Here is a 27893-nt window from a genome sequence, read left to right on the forward strand (position 1 = left end):
GCTCATCTTATTGGACTCGTGTTTTCCAAACTTCCTCATGTGTTTGATGAAGTGGCAAATGCTTTGAGGGTGCAGACATCATCAATCTCTATGAGTTTTACACATATAACCTTCATGTTGCTTGAGCATGAGGGATCATTGCGGTTATAGGGGAGGCTTTCATCAGGTTCTAGTGAGGCTCTTGTAGCTTTAGAGCGGGGTTCGAAGAAGAGGTCGAGGATCCAATGTTACTACTGTGGGAAGAAAGGTCATTTACGGAAGGACTGCAAAGAGTTAGCGGCTTCTAGGAAGAAATAGGAGTAGAAGACGAAGCGGGATGCAGACTCCTCTGACGAATCATTATTTGCCTTAGATTCCGAATCAGATCCTCCGACCAAGGTGAAGTCCAAGACGCGGAAGAAATCCTCTTATTCGGAGAGTGGGAAGGGCTTGGTGCCCCCTTCCTCAGTTGCTTTCTAGTGGTGGTGACGAGGCCATCCCTACTCCAGTGCTAGAGAGGGAGTGTGAGAGGGTGGTGAGATGGGGAAGCCGTGTCTCATCTATATTTCTATATAGATGCACAGGATCTAGAGAGGGACATCCTTGACGCATTGATTGTAGTCTGGCAGGTTCAAATCTTGGAGCTGGGATTGACATCCAGGTTTATGATGGGCTGGTTATTTGACAGGGAGCGAATGGCTTTCGTTTGGAGCTCATGAGGGGATACTGTGGCGGTCTGGCCAAAGGAGGGGGATCCATGGTTATTTATGTGTTGCGGCACTGGTGAGACAGGATGGTCACGTGTGCTACATCAGAGGCATTGTTGACTGATATTGAGAGCTGCTATGATCTTCTCTATCTTCGGGAGCTGGTACAATTGATATTGATATCAGGTTTTCTCCAAGGCACCTTGGTAGTGGCTTTATCACCCACTGCTTGGGTATCCATGGTTCTACTTGGTGGTTCTATGCTATATGGTTTACGATGCTTTCTCATTGTACCATTGTATTGTATCACATCACCCATGACCTGAGAGAGGGTGTTAGCAGATATGCCAACCTATGTGTGAGTCTGAGCATGTAATGTGGGCTAGGCACATTGTGTAGATATTTTAGGCATTTTTATTGTATAGCATTTTATGCTTTATAGTATTTATTGCTGCCAGTCGGCCAACATTAATGCTGGCCGACCTGACATATTTTATAGCATTATTTATGCCTAAATATTTTGGACTCCTCCTTAGTCAGTCAATTCACCACTAGAGGTCTCGTGGAGAGAGGAGTCGATGCCAGTGCTCACGTAGCGAGTGACTCACTGTTGTATGCGATAGTCTCGTGTCTGATATATGGATTCCATTTCCTGAGCATACATCCAAGTTCTCATCTGTATTGTGTTCTTCAATGTTCTTTCTTTCCCTTTCTCTTTTGTCTTGTGTTTTAGCAATTTATTACAGCATATGTTTATGCTTCCATTGTTGCTCCACTTTTGACAAATCCGCGGTCACACCATCATGAGAATCCATGGTATGTCGGGGTATAGCAGTTGTAACAAAATCCCAAAGGTCATGGTCGTTGAGGACACACTTCATGTGGTACGACCATAGAGGGTAGTTTGTCCCATCTAGCTTGTCGGATGTGGATAGAGAGGTTAGGACAAGTAGTTGCTCAAGAGATGCCATCAATGCCAATTGGGGACTAGAAGGCCTGAAAGAATATAATGGGAAAGAGAAATAAGATGGTGGTCAATTTGAATGATCCCGAACTACACGGTCCCCTATAGCATACACGTTGGCCATATCTGTCCTTTAAGAAATACCTGCAAGAAAACAAAGAAGATGCTGACATTGGAATGTCCTCCACCTGTACGGGTTTGTCAAACGATAAATAAGAAAAGATTGATGGAGAGGGGGAGTATTGGAGGGGGAGTAAATGCAATCAAAACCGGTCAAAAACCTATCGCCTAGCCAAGAAAGAGGTCACTTGGCAAAGAAAGAGGTTGTCCAGTAGAAAATACAACAAAAAGGGTAAACTTGTCTCTTCTTTGTAGTGTTCTCTTTCTCTCTTCTGTCTTGTGTTTAGTAGTTTATTTCAGCACTTATTTATGCTTCCATTGTTGCATCATTTTTGACATGGTATCAAGGAATACAAGCGCACAAGTCTCAAAGAGGGACGTGCTTGATGCATAGATCAAAGTTTGACAAGTTCAAATCCTAGAGTTGGGATTGACATCCAGGTTCATGATGGGCTAGTGTTTGATAGAAAGTGGGCTTGGGTCCTAGTCCAAGTTCACATGAGGGGACACTAGTTTGGCCAAAGGTGGGGAATCCATGGTCACATATGTTCAGAAGTAGTTTTGACAGGATGGTCTTGTATGCTACTACTAGACATTTTTGACAGATATTGAGAGCTGCTATGATTCTTCTATGTTCTTAGGAGTTGGTATAATCGACATTGACCTCACATTCTTTCCTAGGCATCTTGATGGTGGGCTGGCCACTTCCTACTTGGATATCCATGGTTCTTTTTGTGAGAGTGCGCTACAGAAAGAGGAAAGCGTCAATGTGGTTATTAGACATTAGCAAGGGGATGAGAGAATGAGGAGGGAACCTATATAAAGGTGAAAAAGAGAAAAACCCTAAATGTGGTCAAACCCCTAAAAATAGCCAATAGTGCACAAAAAAAAGAGAGCACTAATGTGCCTTCCATCTAAAGTGTCTAAAACACATAAGATGATAGACATACAATGTTAGAGCTCCTAATGTCCTCATCTGATTCAAACTACGGCTCATAAGTTGGAGATGACGACACAAGACACATGATTGCTCTCTCTTTTTTGGTTTGGTGGTTATTGTTGTATAGACTATGATGGGTCTTATCATTGTATCATTATATAGCAAATATGTTAGTTCATGTGTGAGTCTGTGCATGCCATTTAGGGTTGGGCACATTGTACTTAGGTTGGTTTTGGTTGTGCTTGGTCTGTATTCTCTCGCTGTGATACATTGCTTAGCTTTAGAGAGGGTTCATGTGCATTTGGTTGTCGTGTTCTCATCACTATACTTTGGTTACTGTTGATCTTTTCTCTATGTGCTTTCTTTACTGCTTTGAACTCGTGCAATCCTTGTGAGTCTATATTTTTGGCCTCCTTTTATCTCTCAAGAGGCCTTGCCTCTCATCTTCTCTATATCTCCCTCATCATGGTTCCTCTGGCATCTCCACTTGATGGTTAGCATGTATTCTTTACCATCTACGAGTATTATGTTGAAGACTTGTTGTGTTTAACTTCAGGTTTTTGTGAGGATGCTATCTCTTTGTGCTTCAAATGTTCCAGTTTCAAAGAGGGGTGACATTGACAGCTTTACGGCAAGAAGAGACACCTTTGAAAGGATTGCATGACATTATCATTATGTCTCAGTGCTATTATTATGGCAAGAAGGGACACCTCCGGAAGGACTGCAGGATATTGACAGCTTTAATGTAGGAGCAAGGGGGGACGGTGATGTGGGGTGGTGACTCTCTCGACGTGTCTTCCTCATCTCCAGGTCTAGATTTAGGCTCTACCTACGTGGCCTCGACGATGACTGCCAAGGCCTCCCTTTCATTTTGCTAGTGCAAGTGATGTGGTCATCCCATAACTCTCCAGTGCCAAAGAGGGAGTGTGAGAGGGTGGTCAGGTGGGGCAATTGTGCCTCATCTATACATGTATATAAGTGCACAGGTTCGAGAGAGGGACGTCGTTATGCGAGTGGTGATTGAGACAAGCCTCTCTCACAACCTGATAACGAGATGTTGAGTGCTGGTTAAGATAATTGACTTTGTTGATGATCAATACAGACACAAAAAATGTAAAATTTTACAAACACCACACAAGCCACATGCAAAACACGATGATCAACAATGCCTGTTGTAACCTCAAACGTGTCTAAAATCAAGCTTAAAGTAGGGCATCCACAACATTCAAACATGAAAATCTTAAGTTCGAAACAAAGAATTTCTTCATACCTCTTTAATATTCGATACATCAAGCGTCAACTTGGTAGCATCCAAAAAACTTCTATAAGACTTGACAAAGTCCTTCACAAAAAAACCATACTTGCACATGGGGACCTTCTCTCACTTCTCCACAAATTGCACACCAAGGGGGAAGGCCCCTTGCTCTTCACTTTCATATCCTTTTATAGGTTTCTTCATATGTTGAGTTAGGCTTTTTGAAAAGCCTAAGGCTTTTCCAACTGTTTTTGCTTTCCAATAAAGCTTTATAAGCTTAAAACGTTATTTTCAAACTCAAAAGCTTTAAGGTTTTTAACCTTAAAAGCTTTTGGTTTTTCATCGTTCTGTCGCCACCCTGCTTTTTGAGAATGCTGCCCTCCTTTTGCATTTGTTTCGCAATGCTTTTGGATTAGCCGCCAAATCTGCAAACCTTTGTATTGTTTCTGGACTTGTTACACATATAGTACTGAGAATTCTTTTAAGCATCATCATCGGAGAAACCAAAAATGTCGACCACAATGCATGACAGGATCAGTACCATGGTCTACCTTGCAAGGATCAGAGCTGTCAAAACGAATAGTAGCCAAATTCCCTTTTCTTCATACTAACTTCTGCCAGAACGAATAGATGGCTAATGGAATGCTAGGTCTTGATCCTCCTTTCACTACATGTTGGTTTTAGGCGTTGTGTGTATGTCATTGAGGCTAGAGGCGTTGTGCTGTCACAGGATTCTCACAAACTCAAGCACATTTCCAGTCATTCTAATCTTCTTTCACAGGAGAAGAGGTGAAATGAACTGTGCAGTCTATTGATAGATCTGTGGCCGCTTTTGAAAAAGCGTAGAAATGATTTACTGCTCCAAATATTTCTTAATCATGACTTACCAAATATTTCTTAATCATGACTTATTTTGGCACCTTGAAAGAAAGAATTCGACAAAAGCTCACTTGTAGATGGCCTTTGCTCTACAAGCGTTTTCTTGCTCACATACCAAATTTTCTTCTCAAAGCAATGATCTTTGTGCTTGCTTAGGAATTTATTGAGACATCCTCATCATCATAATCATCCATTACACCATTATCATTGGTACCCACTCCATTTGCTCTCCTAACAAACTGTCCATTGATTTGTGGCCTTGAACTAAATTCGTTCCAACAATCATCCCATTTCTTTGCTTGAACTGAAATGAATTATGAGTTGAACTCCAAGAAGAGCCCAAATGATTGCCTTCTTTGAAATTGTCAAATTGCTTAAAAATACTTTCGATTGAAAATATGTAATGAAAATGATGACTCCAGAGAGCAAAACTCGATATAGACTGATTCATGCCAACAAGACGATCTTGGAAAAATTTCCATATTAATATAGAAATCATTAGGCTATTGGATGATGCCTTCAAATTTTGATGGCCTTCCTCTTTCCTTGACTTCTAATAGATCTATTGAGCCTTCAAAACCATTCTGTCTTCTTCGAATATACATACTTTGTTGTAGTGCAATGTTTGAGAAAATATGCAATGTCGTATACATGCTATGCAATCATACAAGCGATGCTCCACAAAAAAAAAATGGATACATTGGAGAAATTGTGCCTAGCCTATCTACATGTGCCCATGTGTCATGGAAGATGCAAACACAATTCTTTGATTATATTAAATCCTTAATCTCACCCCTCAATACTAAAAAAAAAAACATTGTACTCCACTCCACCCATCGAAAATCTCACAAACTTTCAAAAAAATACTGGTCATGATTTCGACCAAGAAAACAATCCTTCTCACAACTGGTGGCGACCTTTATGACCCTCAAACTCACCTAACTACCTTTCCTACTCAACCAAAGGTTCCTAATTTTGGTGATGAATATCCCAACTCTCGTGTGTGCAAGAACAATGTGTGCACAATGGAAGGTGCTCTTTGAGGTGCATGTGCAACTAAAATTTACTGCATATAGCTGCAGCGGGCCTCATGCCATGCTAGTGCTCAACGATGGTACAAAACGTGCATCAACCCAACCCATGGCATGGAAGTAATTGATAAAATAAGGAGATGATCCCTGAGTGCAGTGCATCCAAGAAGTGCAATGTGAAGTGCTTGTGAACCCAAAATCCCTGTGATGTGCAAGAGTCTCGACAAGAGCACATACCTGTTTCACGATGTTCAGCAGCTACTGGCAAACTCTAGCTCCAACCTGTCCAAGAAAATACCAAACTTGACCAAGGCTATCAAGTTTCCACACTAAAAAAATCCAAACAAAATGACAAAAACAATTCCTAAACTAGACAAATACAGAAAATCCAACTACGAAATGACAAAGCAAACAATCACGCAAACAACTAAGCTAACAAAATCAAACCTATCTACAGTTTTTCTAGAGGTTTTCAGTTTTCAAAAAAACATTTGATAACGTTCGTGATGCATCGATCAAAGTTTGGTAGGTTCAAATCTTGGAGTTGGGATTGATATCTAGGTTCATGATGGGATGGTGTTTGATAGAGAGTGGGCTTGACTCCTAGCCTGAGTTCACATGAGAGGACACTTTGGCAGTCTAGCCAAAGGTGGGGAATCCATGGTCACATATGTTTAGAGACAGTTTTGATAGGATGGTCTTGCGAGAGTGCGCAATGGAAGAAGGAACTTGAATATAGAGGAAGAGAGAGAGAGAATCTACAAGAGAAGAAGAAAAGAAACTTGCACTGAACAAGAAACAAATGCTGAATACGGAAGGACTGATTAGTCCTTGCATGCAGCCCATAGCGTTAGCGAGGGCACCAAATCAGGTTGATGATGACCGCAACAACAAAGATGGAGAAAGGTGATGGAGTTGGAGTGTGCACCTTCCAAGGAAGGAAGGAAGGAAGATGATGATGTGAATGATTGCCAAGTGGGGAATGGCTATATATAGTCACAAAACTCTTAAACTGATTAATTGTAGTCTAGAAATGCCATAAATGCTGGCGGACCAGGGTTTAATGCTGGTTGTGGCATAATAAATGCCTAGAAAAAACCAAATGGCCACCAAAACATCCCATTGGCAAGGACAATGCCTGGAAGGTATGGACAACCTAAGAAATGCACCAAGATAGCCACTCTAGAATAAGTAGCCTCCCCCATCAAAACACATGACAGACCTGCTAGAGCTCCAAAGGTCCTTGTCTGACTTAGATTGAGGCTCACAGGGAGGAGATGACAAGGCATGGCAAATAGGATTCCTAACACCCCCTCTCAAATCTTGGATGTGGCGCAAGGCCAAGGAAAAAACAGATCCTAGGATGGCAAGAGGAATGCCAATGTTGATGAAGTCCGTCGATGAAGATTGCCAATGAGAAGCTCCTCATGATCTTGGAAAACCCCTTTGAAACACTAGGGGGTAGGAAATCCACAACCGCATCATCGAGATCGTCCTGCATTTGAAGGGGATGGGGGGTACGAGGAAACCACTAGAGGAGAAGGTAGGGAATGGGAAGGGACTTGTGGAAAAGATGGTGCACAGGCAAGAATGGGTGTAGCAATAGACAACTGCCTCAGAGGACCTTGCATAAGAGAAGGGGAATGGAGCTTGCTTGTAAAGCCCACCCTCTTGCGAATTTGTTGCAAGAACAACCCTTGTAGAAGAATCCTTAATACAAATGGCCTGCTCAATGAAGACAACTCAGGTACCAAGCCTGGTAAGACCATAAATTGAAAATTGAGAGGAGTGAAAAGCTCAAGTCGAGAACATAAAGGGTATGTGAAAGAGAGCTCGATGCACGGTCGGGAAACAAAGGCAAAGTGCCAACACCACTAATATGCATTGATACATTGTCACCAACAGTGACGGAACCCTCAGAAGGGCATAGATTCTACAACAAATCCCCTCGTGGAGTCATATGACTAGAAGCTCCAATATTAACATATTAGCTTGTTGCTTTAGTCATACGAGTCAGAGTCTATCATCTCCTAGTTGTGAGCTCTTGTCAGAGTCTGATGGAGATATGGGAGCTCTAGTAGTTTGGTGTGCGTTTCTCCCATTTCAGGCACATTTCATGTGCATTTTCCTAGGGCATAGAAACATGAAACGGGGAACGGGAAATGGGGACGGGGACGGGAACGCCAAACCTAGGGAACAAGGACGTGGGAACGAGAACGGCATTAAAAAAAAAATAAATTTATAATTTTTTTTAAATATTTCACTCATAATCCATGTGGACTCGGGAGTGTTAAAACTTAAAACCAAGGTATATAATCCACAAGGACAAATCATTTTAAGTTTTAACTTTAAGATATCATGCATCCTTCTAAAACTACTCATTAATGTACATGTGTCATGTATCATGAGACTCATGATAAGTAAACTAAATCAAAGATCATGATCATGATCATGATCTGAGGCTGCTCTAGCTACTCTTGAAGTGCCAGCCTCATCATCATGTGTACCATGAATTTCTACATCTCCCTTAACATCAGCATGTGTCTCCTCTTCTTGTTGCATCTCTCACTCTGTGAATGGATTGGGCTTTGTTGTCATACTGTTACATAACATCCTCAAATTAACACTAACGAATACTAGATTGTTTGCCCTCTCCACACCAAGACGGTTCCTCTTCTTTGAAGCAATGTGAGCGTATGTACTCCATAATTGCTTCAAACAAGAGGAGCTAACTGACTGATTCAAAATACAAATGGCTAGTTGCTGCAACTCAGGACCATCCGAACCATAGTCCTCCCACCACAAAGCTACCCCAATCTTACAACGATCCTCCTGTGCGTCCCCACAACCAAAAGAACCCCAAAAGGTCCTATAACATGAAAGCTGATCTGTGATCTTTCGTCTAGGGCCATGATCAGGCACTAGACGAGACAATATAAGTCTCCATGCATCCATAACCTTAGTGTCATTCTCCTGACCCTTGCCTTGGAACTAAGGATCCACAACAAATGCAGCTGCATGCATGGGTGAGCTATAGGAGTTCTACCTCGTCACAACTAAATGGCGTATCTCCTCATATGCCTCATCATTTGGTGCCAACTCTTGCAACTTTTCATTTAGCCTATCCATAGCCTCATATACCTTGCCAATGCAAGGTTGCATAGCATCTATAACCTTCAATAAATGTACAATCGGTGATACCATAGCATCTATCCGCCTTACATCATCCCAAAAAGTGGAGTTATTTGCTTTCTCCAATCATAAGATACCTGTAGGAGTATTTGCCAATGTTGATGAGGTAAACTCATCACTAAGAAATGACTGCCTCAAGGCACCACTGCATTCTCTTAACTTGCCTAGCATCAAGAAGTTAAAGGCAAATCTAGTATCAGAGTATTTTAAAAGTGTCTTCTTCGATCACAAAGAGAAGTGATAGCGAAGTAACTGGTGATTCAAAACAAAGCTAACCATTTGAGCTCCTTGCTCTATGGCAGGTTATCAATATCCTTTAGTAGGTTGTTCAAGCAATGAGCCATACAATATGAAACTGTGATATGCGGATAATATCCGTGGATAATAGCACCTGCTGCCCTATTTGTGGACTCTCCATTTCCAACAAATCCCACAACATGCTATGGGCCAATAAGCTCAACACTTGTAACCCACTCTGCTGCAAGTACATCTACTGACTTTCCTGTCCCCGATGCATAATGTGAAGATATGAAATACATTTCCCCACGAGAATAAGCAACCATACCATGAATGGATTGCTTACGTGTATCACTCCAACCATCAGCAATCAAGGAAACTCCATTTTTAGCCCACATGCTCTTTCTAGTCACTGCCGCTTGCTCAACAAGGCGCTCTTCCTTGTCAAGCAAAGTGGTGCGTAAGGTCTCTGATGATGGAGGTACATACGAAGGGCCATACTCACCAATCTTCTTGCATATCAATTTAAAATAATCTGACCTGGCTGCACGAAATTGAATGTGGTCATGATAAAAAAAGCATGCCACTGATGTATCCACCTCTTCCTTCTTCTTGGGATCCCAACTAGCATCAAGTGTGCTCTGTCTACGTGCAACATGTGGCCCTGTTGATGCCATGGCCGATGCAATGCTTGCAGTAGGTGTGAAGATAGCACTTTCTGATACTGACCTTGCTCTAGATACATCTGATGGGGATGGTGTCACAAAAGTTGCAGGGTCAACTGCAACATATCGTGGTTTAGATGCAAGATAAGCTTGTTGACCTGCTACATGGTCATGAAGCTCCCTTTGCTTCTCCAAGGTCACATTCGGACAAAACTGTACCTCAGAATTTGGCTCATGTAGGATATGAGCTCGGACTTGATTATGCATAAATATTAAAATGGAACAAGTGGCAATTGGTATTCCATATTCTAATATTTAAGTAACTTTGAAAAATTAAAATCAATAAAAATCCAAAATACAAATGCTCGGCTCAATGGATTACCTTGTTTGCTCCACTAGTTCGCTTGTATGGGCAAAGCTTGCAAGTCCATGGCCGAGATCCTCCACCACTCAATGGGCGGTCAACATTTACTTCTTCCCACCATGACCAATCATCGGACCTTCTTCCTCGACCACCAACCCGACGAGTGGGGCGGGAAGATGAAGCCATTTCAGGCTGAAAATTGAAGGCTTAACAATCAAGAGAAGGAAAAATTGAAGGCTCAAGTTGAAGCCATTTCAGGTTGAAAATTGAAGGCTCGAGAGAAGGGAGAAGGCTCAAGAGTCAAGACTCACTCAAGAGTCCAGAGAGAAGGGAAAAGGAGAGAAGGGAGAAGAATAAGAGAAGAGAACTTGAAACTTGGAGAAGAAGGAAGACTCAAGAGAAGAGGAGAAGAAGGAAGAGAAGGGAGAAGGTCCAAGGAAGAAGAGAAGGGAGAAGTGAAGAGAAGGAAGAAGGAAGAAGAGAAGGAAGAGAAAGAAGAAGAAAGAAGAGAGCCTAGAGGTTGGAGGTGGGAGGAGACGGGGGACCGCCGCTGGCAGCTGGGACTGGTGCAGGTTGCAGCGCAACAGGAAACGGGGGGGGGGGGGGGGCACACAGGCGATCTCGAGCAGGAGCAGCGGCAGACGATCTCAAGCGGGAGTAGCATGTAGTTGCAGATGATCCAGGCGGGAGTAGCGGGTGGCCGGCCGAAGGTAAGTGGTGCCACGTGGCTCCCTGTTGCATTCCTTGTTTGAAATGGGACAGGGAACGTTCCACCAGTTCGGAAAGCGGTCCACGACGGCTTTGTGCCGGGGACGGCGATTCGTGCCAGGGGGGGCCGTTCCGGCCTTTTCCTATCACACTGTCCTAGGGCCTAGTTTGTTAGGAGGTTTCCACCTCTGGTTAGTGTCGGACTGCTCCATGATTGCTGGTTATTTTTGTCATCATTTCCCCCATTTTTTTCAGCAGTAGGACTGCATTTAATGCAGCCATTTTTATGCATTTGCTGCAGTTAGCCAGATTTAGGGCCCGCTGCAGCAGTTGGTCAGATTTGGAGGGTGTTGGCTATTTATAGCCATCTCACTGATCACTCTCTCACTTCTGCAGGTTATCTTCAGCACACTCCTCTCTGACACTTTCCGTCATTGGTGCTGCCATCTTCTCAGTCTGATCTAGTGCCTCATTGACGCTCCGGGCTGCGTGCAGGGACTGATCCGTCCTCATCATTGTATTCAGCATTCTTCTTCAGTCAGAGCAATATTTCTTCCTTCATCTTTTGTTTCCTCTCTCTCTCTCTCTCTCTCTCTGTGCTCGTGTTTCTTCTTCCGTTGCTCACTCTCACATGGTATCAGAGCCTAACTGAGAGCATGGAGGTGAGATCTTTTGCAGAGGAGGAGCCCAACCATCAAACTTAGCTTTCATCTCTTGTGCTTGCTGCAAATGCAGGATTCTAGGGTGATTGCGTCAAATTTTTGGTGTTAAATTTGTGTTTTGCTGCAAAAGCAGCCATCTTGGAGGAGGCAACATCACCCAGGAGGAGGTGACATCATTTGGTGGGGTGGCTGCAAAAGCAGCCCAAGGAGAAGGATTTGAAGGCGACTTCCGCTATGATAGAGTTTGTCTTTATGTATATACTTGCTAAGGAGGATACATCTCTTTTTTTTTTCCATAAAAAGATTGGAATTAAGAAAAAAGCACTGATTACAGATTGCTTTTGCCTATTTACTGGTCCTGAGTGCACACAGCCTGGACATCTTCTGTGATTGAAAACAACTCAAAATCCCTCATAAAGTCCACAAACTGTGGGCAACACAGCTGCCCCAAACTTTTTGACCATTGGGGAAGATCTCTCTCTCTCTCAGGCTTTGAGCAGTGCAGTGTATTCAGCCTGCACTGTCATGGTTCAGAACCTAAAAGCTGAAAGCTGAAGTCTGAACTCTAAAGTTTGAACATTGAAGAGAACACCTTCTTGTGTGTGTGTGTGTGTGTGTGTGTGTGCGCGCCTTCAAAGACTATAGTGTGCAGTGTAATCCGCCTGCATTGTTAAAGATAAAGTCTCTCTCTCTCTCTCTCTCTCTCTCTCTCTCTCTCTCTCTCTCCACACACACACACACACAGAGTATGTATGTATAAAATTTGAAGCTTGAAGACTAAAATTTTGAATTTGGAAGTTGGGGCTTCGTTGTAATGAAAAGGTAGCAAGCTTTTACAGGCCAATGTCTTCATCTAATACTAATCAGGTCTAGGGTTTGAATCATACTTTCATACATGGTTGCGTTTGACGTTTGATTCACGTATGAAAAAACCGTGAGAGAGAGGACAATGAGATGGGGTAGTTGAGCGTCATCTATATAGGTATACAAGTACACAGGTTCCAAAGAGGGATGCTCCTGACGCATCGATTGAAGTCTAGCAAATTCAAATCTTGGAGCTAGGATCGACTTCAAGGTTCTTGATGAGTTGGTTCTTTGACAGAGAGCGGGTTGTTGGGTTTGACTCACGCCTACGCTCACAGAGGAGTGTTAGTGATCCTTTGTAGGACATTGGTGCACTTTTTACTCTCCTTATGAGAGGTTTTCCCCCCAGTTATATTATCTTCTATTTTATGTGCTTATGTGACACAGTTCGGTCATTTATCTTGTTTTACACCTTTTGGGTGTGAATGCACATTAACAACCCTAAGGTTTTAAGGGTTGTACTTTGTACTTTTATGACACTTTTAGTAATTGCATTGGGAGTTGTGTTGTGTCTTCTCTCTTTCACTCTTTACTGTTAGCTGTGTAACTCTCAGCTAAGCTTCAATCCCCCATATCTCACATTTGGTATGAGAGCCACAAGCTTAGCCTCTTGCCCCATCTAGTTGCTGCTAGCAACTCTGCCATTAGAGCTCAGTTGTGTTGCCACTTTTGTCAGTCGTCCCCATCTCCAGCCCATGACTGCAGGCTCGCCAGGTTTGCCAGTGTTCAATGCGACTTGCAGTGCAGGAGGTTGTGTCTTTTGCTCTAGCTACCAGCACCTGTCAGCTTCATTGCAAGCTCGCCACCAACAACGCCTCTAGTCGCTCCTTGTGCGAGCAGCCAGTGGGTGCTCTGGTCGTGCACTGCTGCCACCAGCACTTGGCACCAACACTTGTTCTCCAGCGCCTACCAGCTCCACCCTAGTCCATTGGCGTTGCCCTCAACAACTCCATTTGAACAACTTGCTCGTCTCTGATTGTCTCTCCGCTAGCTTCTGTCTGTTGTTCCTTCTTTTGTGAATGAGCTTTCCGATCAAAGGCCAAGGTTTCTTAGAGAGTATCTAGCTCTGATACCATGTGAAGAAATGCTCTAAATGCAAAAAGCATGAAACCAATCGTCTGACAAAGCACAGACTGATAAACTCAGAACATAGTTAGGGTAACTCAGAGGTAGTGAATACAATGAATAATAAAGTGAATGAATAATGAATATACAGTGCTCATGCAACAAACACACTATGTAGTGAAGATTGAACCTTGAACTCTTATATCTTTGGGATCAAGGTAGAGGTTATGAGCTGTAGAGTGTGTTGTATTCCGAACGGATTTCGAAGCGCAACAAAGGTAGTCTCTGAGTGTCGAACACCAACAAACGTAGCCAAGGAAGTAAGGATTTGATGCAGATGGCAGTGTAGGAGAGAGAAAGACTAAAAACGCAGGTATCTAAGGAGAGAGAAAAATTGGGCAATAGTTGTTAGATGCAAACACAAATGCTAGAGGTGAGAGAATGTCAGGCGGCAGACAAAAAATTGCAAACGCAACATTCAGAGGAGAGAGAAAATCTTGGTGAAAGTAGATAATAGGTGGCGACAACATCTAGCAGTGGAGGACAGTTCCCAACAGTAGGTAGTAGCTTCACAGACCTGGTGACAACAGCATACGCATGACAAAGGCTGGAATCATGCGCCAGATGGTAGCAGGTGGCTAGTGGAAGCTCTGACTGTGATGTGCTCCGCGAATGGGGTGTGGGTAGCAGAGTTATGGCTCTTGAAACCTGCAAAAACGAGATTGAGGAAGAGTGGTGGGTTGCATGCATGCCTATTCATAGAAAGTTTGGGACACCCAAATTAGGGTTTTGCATGTGGGACTTAGTAACTCTCTAGGATCATGTTTCTTTTTGAAACAAAAGGTTTTCTTCATTAATTAAGCATGTTTTGGGGCTGTTTAAGTTAGGCTAATGTATTTTTAGCTCAACATGGGCATGATAGCCACATGAGTAGCCCAAGGAGGGTGGATAGACACATTGTAAGAAGATGATGGAAATCCTTGGGTCAAGGTGACCCATGGGTTGTATGACGAGGCACCATAAGCAAAGGATGGATATCTTTGTGTTTGAGAGGTCGATGAAATTGGTATTGCATGTCCAAGGGGAGTGAGGGGAATACCCAATACAGTCATCCCAAGATAGATAGGTGTGCTCACTTGCAAGTTGGTGTAAGATAGTGTTAAGGAGTGGGTTTTGGCTAAGAATGTACTAGCGCAGAGTGGCCATCACCTACGGGTAGCTAACATGTGGTGTTGAAAAAGAAAAAGTGCTAGGAATGGAAACAAAGGATCCTAATTCAACTATGTTGGATGTAGATTTGGAATGCAATTCTAAGCTATTGAAAGAAAATTTAAGAGTATCTACAGAAGAGGGTGAGATGGGAGGGAATTGTGAATCAATAATATGAACTCCATACTCAAATGAAATAGATGATACAATGCTAGGTATATTGGTTGTATGTTTGCATCTAGGCCTCCTCTAGAGAAGCAATCAAACCTTTCATGATCCGGATCTTGCACACACTAGAAGAAGAAACAAGGAACGGTTTTGTTTTTGTATGATTGAAAAGGGTTATACAAACTTGACATGGGACCTAGCTTAGATGAAGAAGATGGGGCACTAGTCATCCTGAGTGCAATATGTCCTCCTCGAGTGAAGAGATGGTGAGCCTCACCATTGAACTTAATTGATGTGCAAGGCTCCCAGGAGTGTCTTCAGAGTGGTGGGAATATTTGATGTGCAAGAATTCATTGAACTCCGCTTTCATCATGAGCCCTACATCTGGCCAAGAAGAAGAAAGAGATGATGTGTTGTCCTCCTCATTGAGGCCATAATGTCTCCTCAAGGTCTCTAGTCGTGGAGAAGCCTAAAAAGACACAGTGGGATCCCAAGAGGGAGGAGTATCACATAGTGTGAATTGGTTACGCGTCATCTGTTTATCTTACACAAACCAACCCTCCACGATAGCTGGAGGATACTCTTTAGAAGAGCACCAGCTCTAATACCATGTGAAGGTAGAGAAAACATAGAATGCACAAACACAACTAAAACACAATAACTTAGATGATAACATAAAATGCAAAATGCAAAACTTAAAACACAGAAGAAAGATAACTCTGAAGTGAATGAATGAATACTATAAATGAATGAAAGAGTGCACAAGATGCTCAAAGGAAGAGCTGTCCAACAGCCAATGACTCTCATGGGAGTGAGGTGAGGGAGTAGTTGGAGAGTGGTGTCCATAGGAGACAGATTCCTAGGCCTATAACCACTAGTGGGAGCTGAAATGATGCTGGAAATGGAAGGGCAGCAGGCTGGAAACCAAAATACAGCAGTTTGGAGGTTTGGAACTGGTAGACACTTGAAGAAGTTTGCAGTTGGTCACACATAGCAATAGACAGCTGGACAATAGCTGGAATAGTGATTAAGGATGCCAGCAGCCTGCAACAAACTCAACATGCAGCCTGGGAACTGATGTGGATGATGCAGGACAGCAAGGCAGCCTGCTGAAATGGAAATGCAGTAGTGTGGGGCAGCAGAATCCAAGTTGTGAGCTTATGGAGAGCGCACCAAGGGTTGAAGGAGTTGTGGCAGCAGTCAAGTGAAGGCTGGAGAGCCATGTAATGGAGTACTGATGGTTGAAAGCTGCAAAACAGGAATGAACAGAATGGCTGGGCGGCCTCTTATTTATAGATGTGGACCCTCCCAAAATTAGGGTTTTGGATTATAGGACACACAAACCTTTGGTAATCAGTAAGTTTTAGGGCTGTTTTAAAGAGCTAATGAAGATTTGATGTGTAATGCATCTTTTAGCTTAACATGTCTCAAGGACTAGGGTAGTGGTGATTGAGAATGGCATCATACTAGTGACGGATCCTGAAATGCAGCAGCAGTTGTTCACTAGGCTGAGTGATGATTTGGATGGTAATAGAGGGAGCAATTTGCAGTCCTCCACAGTTAGTGGGTTGTCAAGAGTGATGATGGCAGCGAAAAAAAGACAATTAATAGTAAAATGCAGCAGTGACACAAGGATGATGTTGGCAGTCCATACAGCTCTAGAAGGTGATGTTGACTGCAGGGAAGCCTGATAATCAGCTAAATACAGGGCTGGAGTAGGTTGCAATCAGGTTGCCAAGTGCTGGATGAAGGTTGTTAACTAGAGTAGCCAATTTATGCGAAACACACAGGCAGTCTGCGGGAACAGGTTGTGGCAGCAAGCGATTGGCTGGACAGCTGGCTGAAGGTGTTCATTGAGGACAATGTCCTCCATGCAGGCAGCATCTGATATGATGTGGTGACAATTGCGAGATGATCAGTAGCAGCTTTGGATGGGGTGTGCGCAGGAGTGTGAAGGTAGAAGGCTGATGGCTAAGGATAGAGTGAGGTAATGAAGAAGGATTAATGGATGCTCACAATGGTCGATACTGTTTTAGGAGACATCATTAGGGATTAATCCACAATAATTTAGAAATAATGCAAACCCTAAATTTGGTGGTTCAACACCAATCAAATTAGGAAGTCATATGACTAGATCTGTTGCTATCAACAAGCCAAGGCTTTTTGAAAGAAGTGAAAGCCATAGGAGAATCCTCCACCTAATGAATGCAAAGGAAGATAGGCATGGTTGTAATGGTGGAAGTAAATGTGGATGAAGAGGTAGGCTCCTTCGCTCCATCCTTTGCATTTGGATGAAGGTAAGAGTACCTATTCCAACACTTCGCAGGACGTTAGGACTTCCATAGTGAGGGCACTTGGAAAAGCCCTTATGCTTGTCCTCTTTGTTAGACTTAAGAGTCAGATGTGTTGGCAATATACGTTTCATGGGTTTTGGGCACACTTATTAGGCTGTTATTTGGGTGCCTATATGGATAGTTGGGTGACTCACTTAGGGCTAGTCCATTTGTCTTGAGTCTCTAGTTAAAAACTGGCTGATTGTTGCATAAATCAAATCGCAGTAATAAAGTAATGATAAAAATGATGCGCAATAAATGCACATGCCATGTGGCATACTATGTAGCTTGTGTGGCTTGCTTGACCTCTCGGAAATGTTGGAAATGACTTAGCAATTGCATGGGACTATTTGACTTGCACCAAGAAATGTGCAATTGTACCCGAGAGTACCAATTGTATAACAATACATTGATTGAGCCCGTCTAGGGAGCGACCTAATCTCAACGCCCCCTCTCAGATCCTGGCCCACGGCATAAGGCTTAGGGATCTAGAGTGCTATCGAAGAATAGCTTGAGGAAGAGCCTTTGTAAACAAATTTGCTAAGCTATCATCCATCTTGCAATACACCACATCAATAGTCTCATCCAAGATCTTTTCTTGAATGAAATGGTACTATATCTCAATGTGCTTTGACCTTGCACAGAATATGGAATTTCATGCCAAAGCAATGCAACTCTCATTGTTGCAATGAAGTATAGTAGGATTTATTTGAGGGTAGATTCTTTCTTCTAACAACCTCTAAAGCCACACTGTCTTACGTGGTAGAAGACGCTACTCGATACTTTGCCTTTGTAGATGATAGGGTACTCCAAGAGATAGCACCTACACCCAAAGTGAAGCAATTGTTGGGATAAAGGCCCGTTTGACCTCCATGTATAGTACACACACACTATTCAGTTGTACATGTGAATGCACTCTTATATGCCCTAAGTATAATACATTTTATTCTTTGTGTACCGATACATTAGTTGGTACACTCAAATCTAATCGTACTTTCACACACACACACACACACACATCTCTCTCTCTCTCTCTCTCTCTCTCTCTCTCTCTTTCTCTCGTTGTCACTCTCACTCCTCGAATTGTTGCACATCCCTAGCTAAGCTCCAACAACTGGTATCAGAGTTGACGGTACAAGTTGGTAGTAACTGCATACAATGCAATCGTCAGTGAGACCAATAGGTCAAATAGGCTGTTGAGGTGCAAGCAATAGTCGTAGGCGCATGCAGCAATGGGCAGCTGACGGGACGGAGTCCAGTGGGCAGGCGACGTGACCCACTTGATGGGTCAACCAGAAAATTGGGGCTTTTGATGTTTTTGTAAAATTTTGCTCAGTTGGGTCAGATTGGTTGACATTTATGCACTTTTGGACCTAAAATTTTGGGGCTTTGTGCAGAATTTGGTAAATTTCTACATTTTTTACGTGTGTGGTGGCTTGTTCGTGTACAAACAACAGAGATTTATTACTGTTTGAGGAAGAACAACAGTGTGTTTACTGGTTCTGACTGTGCTTTTACAGTCCAGGACATTCACTCTTGTGTTCGTGATAAAATGGCTGCAACTTTTTCCAGTTCAGACGTCAAGCGTATGATGGTCATGGCTTTGACCTTTGGAAAGACGGTATGTAGGGCATATTGTTCCTAAAGGATTGTGAGGATGCTTTGTAGGAAGATAAACCCGTACAAATGTCTGATGCAGATTGGGCTAGAGTAAACAAAAAGGCTCTGGCTTACATTAAGATGGGTGTCACTGATGACATCTTGACAGACATTAAGGGTTTAGATACAGGTTATGCAGTATGGGAGAAGCTGAAAACTACCTATGAGATCACCACACCTGTTAATCAGGTGCATTTAATGCCCAAATTGGTGAATATGCGATTGGATGAGTCAAAGCTTGTAGCTGGAGCACTTGAGTGCATTTACAGATATTTTAAATCAGCTCAAGGATGCAAATTTGGACTTTGATGATAAGTTGAGGGCGATCTTTTCGATCATGATACTACCTGATTCTTGGGAGACCTTCATGGTTTCTCTTAGCAATAACCCCAATCTCTCACATGATGGGGTGAGGGGTTCAATATTGAATGAAGAAATCAGAGGTATGTTTAGTGGAGAAGATAGCAACTCAGCTTATAATGTAAGAGGTAGGGCTGAAAAGAAAAATGCAAATGCAGGACAGAGAAACGGGAGCAAGAGCAAAGGAAAGGAAAAGAGTGACATTACTTGCTATCATAGTGGTCAGAAGGGCCACAAGAAACCTGATTGCAGGTATTATAAGAAGGAACAAGAGAGAGATAATGTAGGAGACAAAAAAGAGGAGGATAAGATAGATGCATCTGAGGCAGCCAAAGGCAAGGAAAAGGCCAATGTGGCCTCCAGTGCGGTCATAGAGGAGCTTTCAGATGATACAAAGGCTGATGTATTATGTGCAGTTGATTATGATGCCCTTATATGTCACATGTAGGATATGCAGATTACTAAGGCTGATGTGATTGATGCACTTTTGTCAGTTGATGATGGTGTCACTTAGACTTGGATTGTAGACTCTGGTGCCTCTTTCCATGTAACTCCTTGCTTGGAGTGTTTTGCTATGTTCAATGCAAGCAGTTATGGAAAGATGTATCTTGGAAATAACCATGCTTGCAACATTGATGGGATTGACACTGTACATTTGTCTTTAGACAATGGGCAAGAGCTTGTGTTGAAAGATGTCAGATATGTGCCTAGCATTAAAAAGAGTTTACTATCTGTTGGTCAGCTTGACTTGCATGGTTACACTACACTGTTTGGTGGTGGTTTGTGAAAAGTGAAAAAGGGTTCCATGCTGATTGCAAAAGGAACTAAGAAGGGCACTTTGTATTGTTTGCATTGTAAAGCCTTGAATGACAAGTTTCTTGCAGTTGCAGAAATTGGATGCCATTTGGAGTTATGGCACAAGAGGTTAGGCCATATGAGCCGGAAAAGACTTGATGTCCTTACCTCTCTAAAGAGGGTTGATGGAAAAGGCTCTAAACTTGACTTTTGTAAGGAGTGTCAGTTTAGAAAGCAAATAAAAAATTCCTTTTACTTTGGTGCCTCTCGTAAGTCCAATGTCTTGGACTTAGTGCATTCTGATGTATATAGTATGCCCGTTGGGTAGTGCTGCATATCTTGTCTCCTTTATTGATGATTGTTCCAAAAAGATTTGGGTATACCTGTTGAAAAAGAAAAGTGAAGTGTTTGTTGTTTTTAAAACTTTTGATGCATTTGTGACCACTTAGACATGTAGATTTGGGTATACTTGTTGAAAAAGAGAAGTGAAGTGTTTGTTGTTTTTAAAACTTTGATGCATTTGTGACCACTTAGACAGGTAGAAAGCTGAAATGCTTGAGAACTAATAATGGGGGTGAGTTCACATCTGTCGAATTCAAGTCCTTTTGTGACTTGCATGGAATTAAGAGGGAGCTTACAGCTCTTTACAGCCCTTCTTCAAATGGGGTGGTTGAGAGATACAATAGGACTCTATGTAAAAGAGTGCGGTGCATGCTGTCCACTTCTAATATCCCTCATGAATTTTTGGGGAGAGGCACTCAACTGCGGTTCACATTTGCAACCACTCTTCAAATAGGTCCTTAAATAATGGCATCCTTGAGGAGGTTTGGTCTGGCAAATCGGCCTCATATGACCATTTACGCATATTTGGTTGTGATGCTTTTGTGCATGTTAGAGATGAGCTGAGAAATAAACTTGACCCAAAATATACCAAAGGCATTTTCATGGGCTATGGTGATGAGGGTGAATTTGGCTATAGAGTGTTGTTACCTCAATCCAAGAAAATTATTCACAGTCGTAATGTTGTGTTTAATGAGGCAAAATTGTTGAAAGGTACTTTAGCCTCTAATGAAGATATGAAAAAGGTCAAATTTCAGAATTTTCAGCCACCTATTACTTGAGATAATGAGCCTCATGGTGGTCACTCTCACTCCTTGAACTGTTGTACATCCCTAGCTGAGCTCCAACAGCAATATCCTGTTGTTGATTGCATGTAGTCAACATTTTCGGTCCAGTTAAAATATGTCCAACCTTCTAGAACAAAGGTTGAATGTAACCGGCCTGTTCACTGAAAAGGGCGGTAGTGTACAACCAAAATATACAAATGTTTTCACCCAATTCACAGTCGCCCACTTTACCTGAACTTAAAGACACAGAATCAAGAAGAAATTCAAGAAGCTAGAATGCTCCTATTGCGACACCGACACCCTGTTGGCCCCTAAGTTAGGCGCCCCTTGCGGTATTTCTTTATTTTAGATAAAAGAGGAAAAGTACAATGAGCTGTCTTTCACCTATTCTGAGTGAAATTCTGATTGGAGTGCAGAATTGACCATTTCAGTCTGCTATAATTACTGGTTCAGACCTGTTCTGAAACCTGTTTTCAACTCATACTGTTCCCTGTACTGTTCAGCCCACTGTAATTACTGATTCAGACCTGTTATGAAACCTGTTTTCATATTGTTCCCTGTACTGTTCTGCATCATCTGTGCCAAGTGCCCTTGACTCTGACATCAATTGGGCTCTGAAATAACCTTTGAACGGTCCAAAATCTGTACTGATTTAGTGCTGTTTCAGACACCTGCTTGGTGAGATTACCACCCTCACCTATTCCTGCTTGGGAACAACAAACAACTGCTCCTGTTCCTGAAGAAAGAAAAACCAAATAAACTATGTAATAAAGAAATCAACAAAAAGTAATAGTTGTCACAGTCTTGTGACATTGAATCTCTTGAACCTGTTGGATAATAAATACTTGGGTCAGAGGTCCCCCTTAGGAATTGCAAAATCCTCATTACGGCCTTTCAATGAACCAGTTTGGATTCACTCATGAACCCTACAAGCAAAACTACAGGAAAATACAAATCAATTTGAGCATTTAGGAGCCATATCAATGACCTAATTAATCACTTGTAGCAGGTAGCATCCGTTGTCAGTAAATCTACATAGGCTGTAGCCTTTCAATTTGGATCCATGGGCCTAGAAATAGCTTTACATCCCTTCATCTCAAAATAGTTAAACATTCATGCACATACCATTTTTGGAAGATGAAAATTCCCCTTAGAGTATGTCAAATCTCATGACCTAGAAAGAAGTGGAGAAGGCCCATATCCATTGTCTGAAACATCTCATATAGTGTCTTCTTTGTCTGCTTGATTGTTTGGGCATGGTCACTTGTGAAAATGAGATCATCCACATAAAGAACGAACAATGCATGACCTCCTTTGTTTGCTTGACCTTCTAGGCACGGTCATCTGTCCAAATGAGATCATCCACATAAAGCACAAACAATGCGTGACCTCTAGCTGAGGTGTGGACATACAATTGGGGATCAGCAGAGGAATGTTGATACCCTAACTTTCCTTGGAAGAACAAGAAGAATGAGTCTACCTTCTTGTCCCAAATATGTAGAGCTTGTTTGAGGCCGTAAAGGGTCTTCTTCAACTTGTAAACTTTGCTATTTGATGAGGACAAGTCAAGAGGCTACTCAACGTAGATCTCCTCCTTCAAAGCTCCACTAAGGAATGTAGACTTCACATTAAGTTGGTAACCTGGCCATTGCCTATGGTTAGCTAAGGTAAGAATGGTCCCAATGGTAGCCATTCAAGCTGTAGATGCAAAGGTTACATGGAAATCTACTCATGGTAGTTGTGTGAATTCTTTAGCAATGAGCCACAGCTTGTGCTTATCGAGAGTGCCATCGAACATTTACCAATCAATGTTGGACATTGGACCACCTTGTTGGCCCAAAACTAGCACCCCTTTTTAGTATTTCTTTATCTTAGTTGCAATTGAATTCAAAGACAATGGGATTCCTTCAATCCCCTTTGCAATCCAAAAGCCCTTTGGCTTTATTTTGCTTGGTCTTCTCGTCCTTTTTCTTATTGTCGTTCTTCCCTTTCTATTGAGAAGATTGACCTGTCAACGCCTCTGTCTTGGGAGCATTTTGTCCTTTGAATTGTTCCTCTTGATCCAAGACCATTTGAACCAACTTCGAGTTAAGGGTATTTGTTCGCCCTGAAGCAATCAAGGTGGAGTAGAATGCCCTAAATTGGAGCGGTAGTTGCAAGAGAAGAGTTATTGCCATGTCCTTTGAGGAAATTGCTTTCCCTGCGTTTTGGACTTGCATCTGCAATTGTTGATGCTTGTTACATGCTCCCCCATGGATGAGACTTGGATGGGTTCAACATCTGCATTTGTACCTCCAAAGACACCCACTTCTTCTTGGTCATCTGATTGTACAATTGATCTAATTCCAGCCATATACTTGAGTAATAGTCAATTGCTCGATGTGAGCAATTGTGGCCGGAGTGCAAGAGAGAAACAGCCACTGTGTTGCTGAATGATGTGTTGTGTGAGCTCTTTATGAGTGGCTTAATGATTAATACGCAAATCCAAGTGAGGATGCATGATCCTAAGTCATTAAGTGAGGCTAGGATGCAAGCATATGACTATGATCAGTATATTCAGAGATGTTGGGAAAACTTTTGGAGTTTTCCCTGCTCATTGCAAGTGCATCCAAGCATCATCAACCTTTTCTGCAAGGAGATAATTCATGTGCTAATACCAAGACAACTTGGAACCTCTTCATCGTTATTTTTCTTGAGCATGCCACTAAAAGGGGCATGCTGATGACTTATCTTCTTGAATGTGGGACCCTCTATCGATCTTGTGCTAGTGGAACCCATAAATGCACCATGTTGTATTATGAAAGACATGATTCAGTTGTGATAATTTCAGTAAACTTTCTGTTCGAAATATGTTAAAAAAGCATGCCTATTAATTTGAGTACTTGCTGTTCTTAATTCTGTTGCCAATAAAGTAGGAGGAGGATACATCTGTGCAGTTGTGACTTTCAGCAGGGTGATCAAATTATTTATTAATGCTGCCATGCTACTTGTCATAGCTCTCTGCAGATGGAAATAACAGCCATGTGGTTGATTCTTGTATTCGGGAGCTGGTTCAAGAGAGTGGAAAGGCAGTGAGGAAATTGGAAGGAGTACTGGATTCTAGGATACAAGACCGAGTTCTTCTTCTGGATAATCCAGCTGGACGTGGTAAAGCAGTTGAAAAGGCTCGGAAGCGTGCTAAAGAAAGTCTTGGAAAGCGGTCGAACAAGCACATGTCAATGCGGCAACACAAGCTCTTTGGATCTTACAAAATACCATTGCAGTACCGAAAGTGAGTTTATTCAAGTTTCACACAGGTCTCATTTCTCTCAAGGAAAATCTTCTAATGGATAGGCTGCCCAGCTCATGCAAGTGGATCATTTTAGACCTCTTCTACATAGCCTTGCCAAAATTTTGGTGTTTCTCCTCATAACTCAACCGAAATTTCATGTACCAAATATATGGTTATTGTCCTCAACAGCTAACCTATTTCAAAGTTAATTGAATGAAGCTTTCACATGTTTGTTTGATTGGGATCCAATCTTTGCTGAAATAGTGAATTCAGGTATACTCCTTATAAATAGGAGAACTAACTCTTTGAAGTCAATGCACCTCCTTTGTGCTTGGTCCTTTACAAGCCAATATGTAGGTGTTGGTGTTTTTTCATCCCAATTGGCATGTCTTAGCTTTATCAACTTGCTCATATGCTTGGTAAGTATTTTTTCGAAAGTAGTGTAACTTAAATACTTGTTCCATTTTCGACAACTTGGGTTTGTTGGATCACCACGTGGCAACGCACAAGGGAGATGAGAGAAAGAGAGAGACACAAATACGCATACATAAGAACCAATGTGAGCACGAACATGGTAAGACACGAACATACAAGAGGGTTCCCCAATATGTCGGCACATGGACCAAAGATCTAAACCTGGAAGTGATTGGGCAATTGGTTGGGTCATAGGTGCCCAAAAACAAGAGCCATTATAGAAGGTGCCCCCCAAGCCAAAAGAGCCTACTCAGCCGCCCAGATTGTGGGTCTTCTTACAAGTTGAGATACTTGAGAAGGCCTACTTCTAGCAAGGTTTTTACTGCTGCCATGGGTCGTATAGGAGGCATGGATGTGTTAGAGTACAGCAAATGCAGAAGTGTATGGACAAGATTGAAAGACAATGAATATGAGGGAAAGGGAGAGTGAAAAGAGACAAAAGAATACAGAAATCTGCAGTCAATGAATGCTAAAATGAAAAGGGCAGATGTACAAGGGATGTCTGTGCATCTCCTCGCGTCGGCGAATCTCTCTCACCAAGACCTGAAAGCAAACATAAGGAAGGCAGGCTGAAGTGGTGTTATAGATAGGACAATAACAATGCAGATCGGCTAGCCAAATCTGGCCGATCTGCCAAATCTGGCTGAAACACCACTAATACAGCTGCTAGAAATGCAGCAATGAATGCGATCTGCCCAGCCTGCCCATGTGGCAGTGAACACTGGAGAGTGCTGAAAAGAATGCCCAAATAACTGACAGGAAATGCGTAAGTCTCTCTAAGAACATTGATTGCACCAACTGTCTTGAGAAATGCTAGTCCAAGGGATGACAAATCTCTAACACCTCCTCTTAGATCTTGGACACGGCATAAGGCTCGGGGATCTGGAGTGTTGTTGGAGAACAACTTGAGGAGGCGTCTTCATAAACAAATCTACTAGATTATCCTATGACTTGTAGTAAACCACATCAATGGTCCCATCCAAGATCTTCTCTTGAATGAAATGGTGTTGAATCTCAATGTGCTTCGGCCTAACATGAAATAGTAGGTTTTGTGCCACAACAATGCAACTCTCATTGTCAGAATGAAGTGTCATAGCACTTGTTTGAGGACAGGCAAGCTCTCCTAGCAACCTCCGAAGCCACAGTGACTTCCATGTGGTAGAAGACACTGCTCTTTACTCCGCCTCTATGGAAGAAAGGGCAACAATGGGCTGCTTTTTGCTACTCCATGAGATAACACCTGCACCCAAAGTAAAGCAATATCTTGCCGTTGACCTCCATTGGTCAACATCATTGAGCTAATTTGAATCCGTTTAGCTTGTAAGAACCAAAGGTGAATCTCCAGTACTTGCTAGATAATGAATACCAAGATGGTGGTTTCTCTCAAGAATTGCAAAATCCTCATAAGAGCCTGCAAATGTACGATCTTGGGTCCACTCACGAACCTGGCCAACAAACCTACAGGAAAGCACAAATCAATCTGAGTTTTAAGAAGCCAATTAAGGACCCAATCAATTGCGTGTAGTGGAAAGCATGTGTTGCTGGTGAATTTGCATGGGCAGTAGCCTTCTATTTCGGATCCACAGGAGTAGAAATGACCTTATAGCCCTCCATCTCAAATGTGGTCAAAAGCTCTTGCACATACCGCTACTAGGAAAATTCTCCTTGGAGTCTGGTAAATCTTATGACCTAAGAAGAAATGGAGAAGGCCCATATCCGTTAGCTCAAACATCTTGTGTAGTGCCTTCTTTGTCTCCTTGACCTTGTGGGCATGGCCACTTGTCAAAATAAGATCATCCACATAAAGTACTTACAACGCATGCTCTTCAACCGAGGTGTGGGTATACAATTGGGGATTGGAAGAGAAACGTCAATACTCCAACCTCCCTTGGAAGAACGAGTTTATCTTCTTGTTCCAAGCACGTGGAGCTTTTTTGAGGCTGTAAAGGGCCTTCTTCAACCTGTACACCTATCCATATGATGAGGAAAAGCGAGGAGGTTGCTCAATATAGATCTCCTCTTTCAAATCACCATTTAGGAAGATATATTTCACATCAAGTTGATATACCAGCGCAAGAAGATAAACCCGTACTAATGTTTGATGCAGATTGGGCCACAGTCAACAAAAAGGCTGTGGTTGTTGAGCTCAGAGGGCGCGGGGATAGAGACACACAGTGATTGTTGGCAGCAAAAAGACAAAGTGAGAGAGAGCAGAGTAGTAGGAAAGAGAGTGAGTACGACTTGTGGGTACAATGACGAGTGTACCTCTTTAGGTTTATATATATATGTGTGTGTGTGTGTGTGTGTGTGTGTGAAAGTACAATGTGCTAAGGGTGTGTTCATACTCGTGAACATATAAAAGGCACAATGGTCCTTTATTCCCAACTACCTCCTACCTAAAGGCAATGTGCCTTAAGAGGAGAAAAGAATCAGCTAAGTCTAGGTATGTACAAAGCTGAAATACATATATCTATCCAACTCCCATCATCTGTCGGCAATGAGCAAACCGTTCTGTTGAAAGACCCTTCGTGAGAAGGTCTGTAGGATTATCATATGTACGCACTTTGATAAGCTCAATGCTCTTGCTGTCAAGTACATCTCTAATGAAGGGGTACTTCACCTGTATGTGCTTCGTCTTTGCATGAAAGATGGGATTCCATGCTAGCATGATAGCACTCTGACTATCACAATGGAGAATAGGTAACTCTGTAATGCCAAGCTCTTCCACCAGACGTGAAAGCCATAAAGCCTCCTTGCATGCCTCAGTGGCAGCCACATACTCTGCCTTTGTAGTAGACAATGCAACACACTTTTGTAGCTTGGAGATCCAAGAGACTGCTCCTCCTGTGAAGGTAAGCACATACC

At 42.5% G+C, this 27893-nt stretch overlaps 1 protein-coding gene across 3 annotated transcripts in view; it reads left to right on the forward strand.

The window, feature by feature from the left end:
• POP4 (ribonuclease P family protein) overlaps positions 1-27893 on the forward strand; it is a 55747-nt gene that overhangs the window by 2069 nt on the left and 25785 nt on the right. For all 3 annotated transcript variants that reach the window (XM_087684508.1, XM_087684507.1, XM_087684506.1), the window contains exon 3: positions 24280-24554. In XM_087684508.1, coding sequence (XP_087540634.1) covers positions 24280-24554 — 275 coding nt within the window. The remainder of the gene's footprint in view (positions 1-24279; positions 24555-27893) is intronic.

This window comes from Lygodium microphyllum, chromosome 9 (genome assembly GCF_053477565.2).
Source record: "Lygodium microphyllum isolate KBCC chromosome 9, Lygodium_microphyllum_v1.1.10, whole genome shotgun sequence".
NCBI lineage: Eukaryota > Viridiplantae > Streptophyta > Polypodiopsida > Schizaeales > Lygodiaceae > Lygodium > Lygodium microphyllum.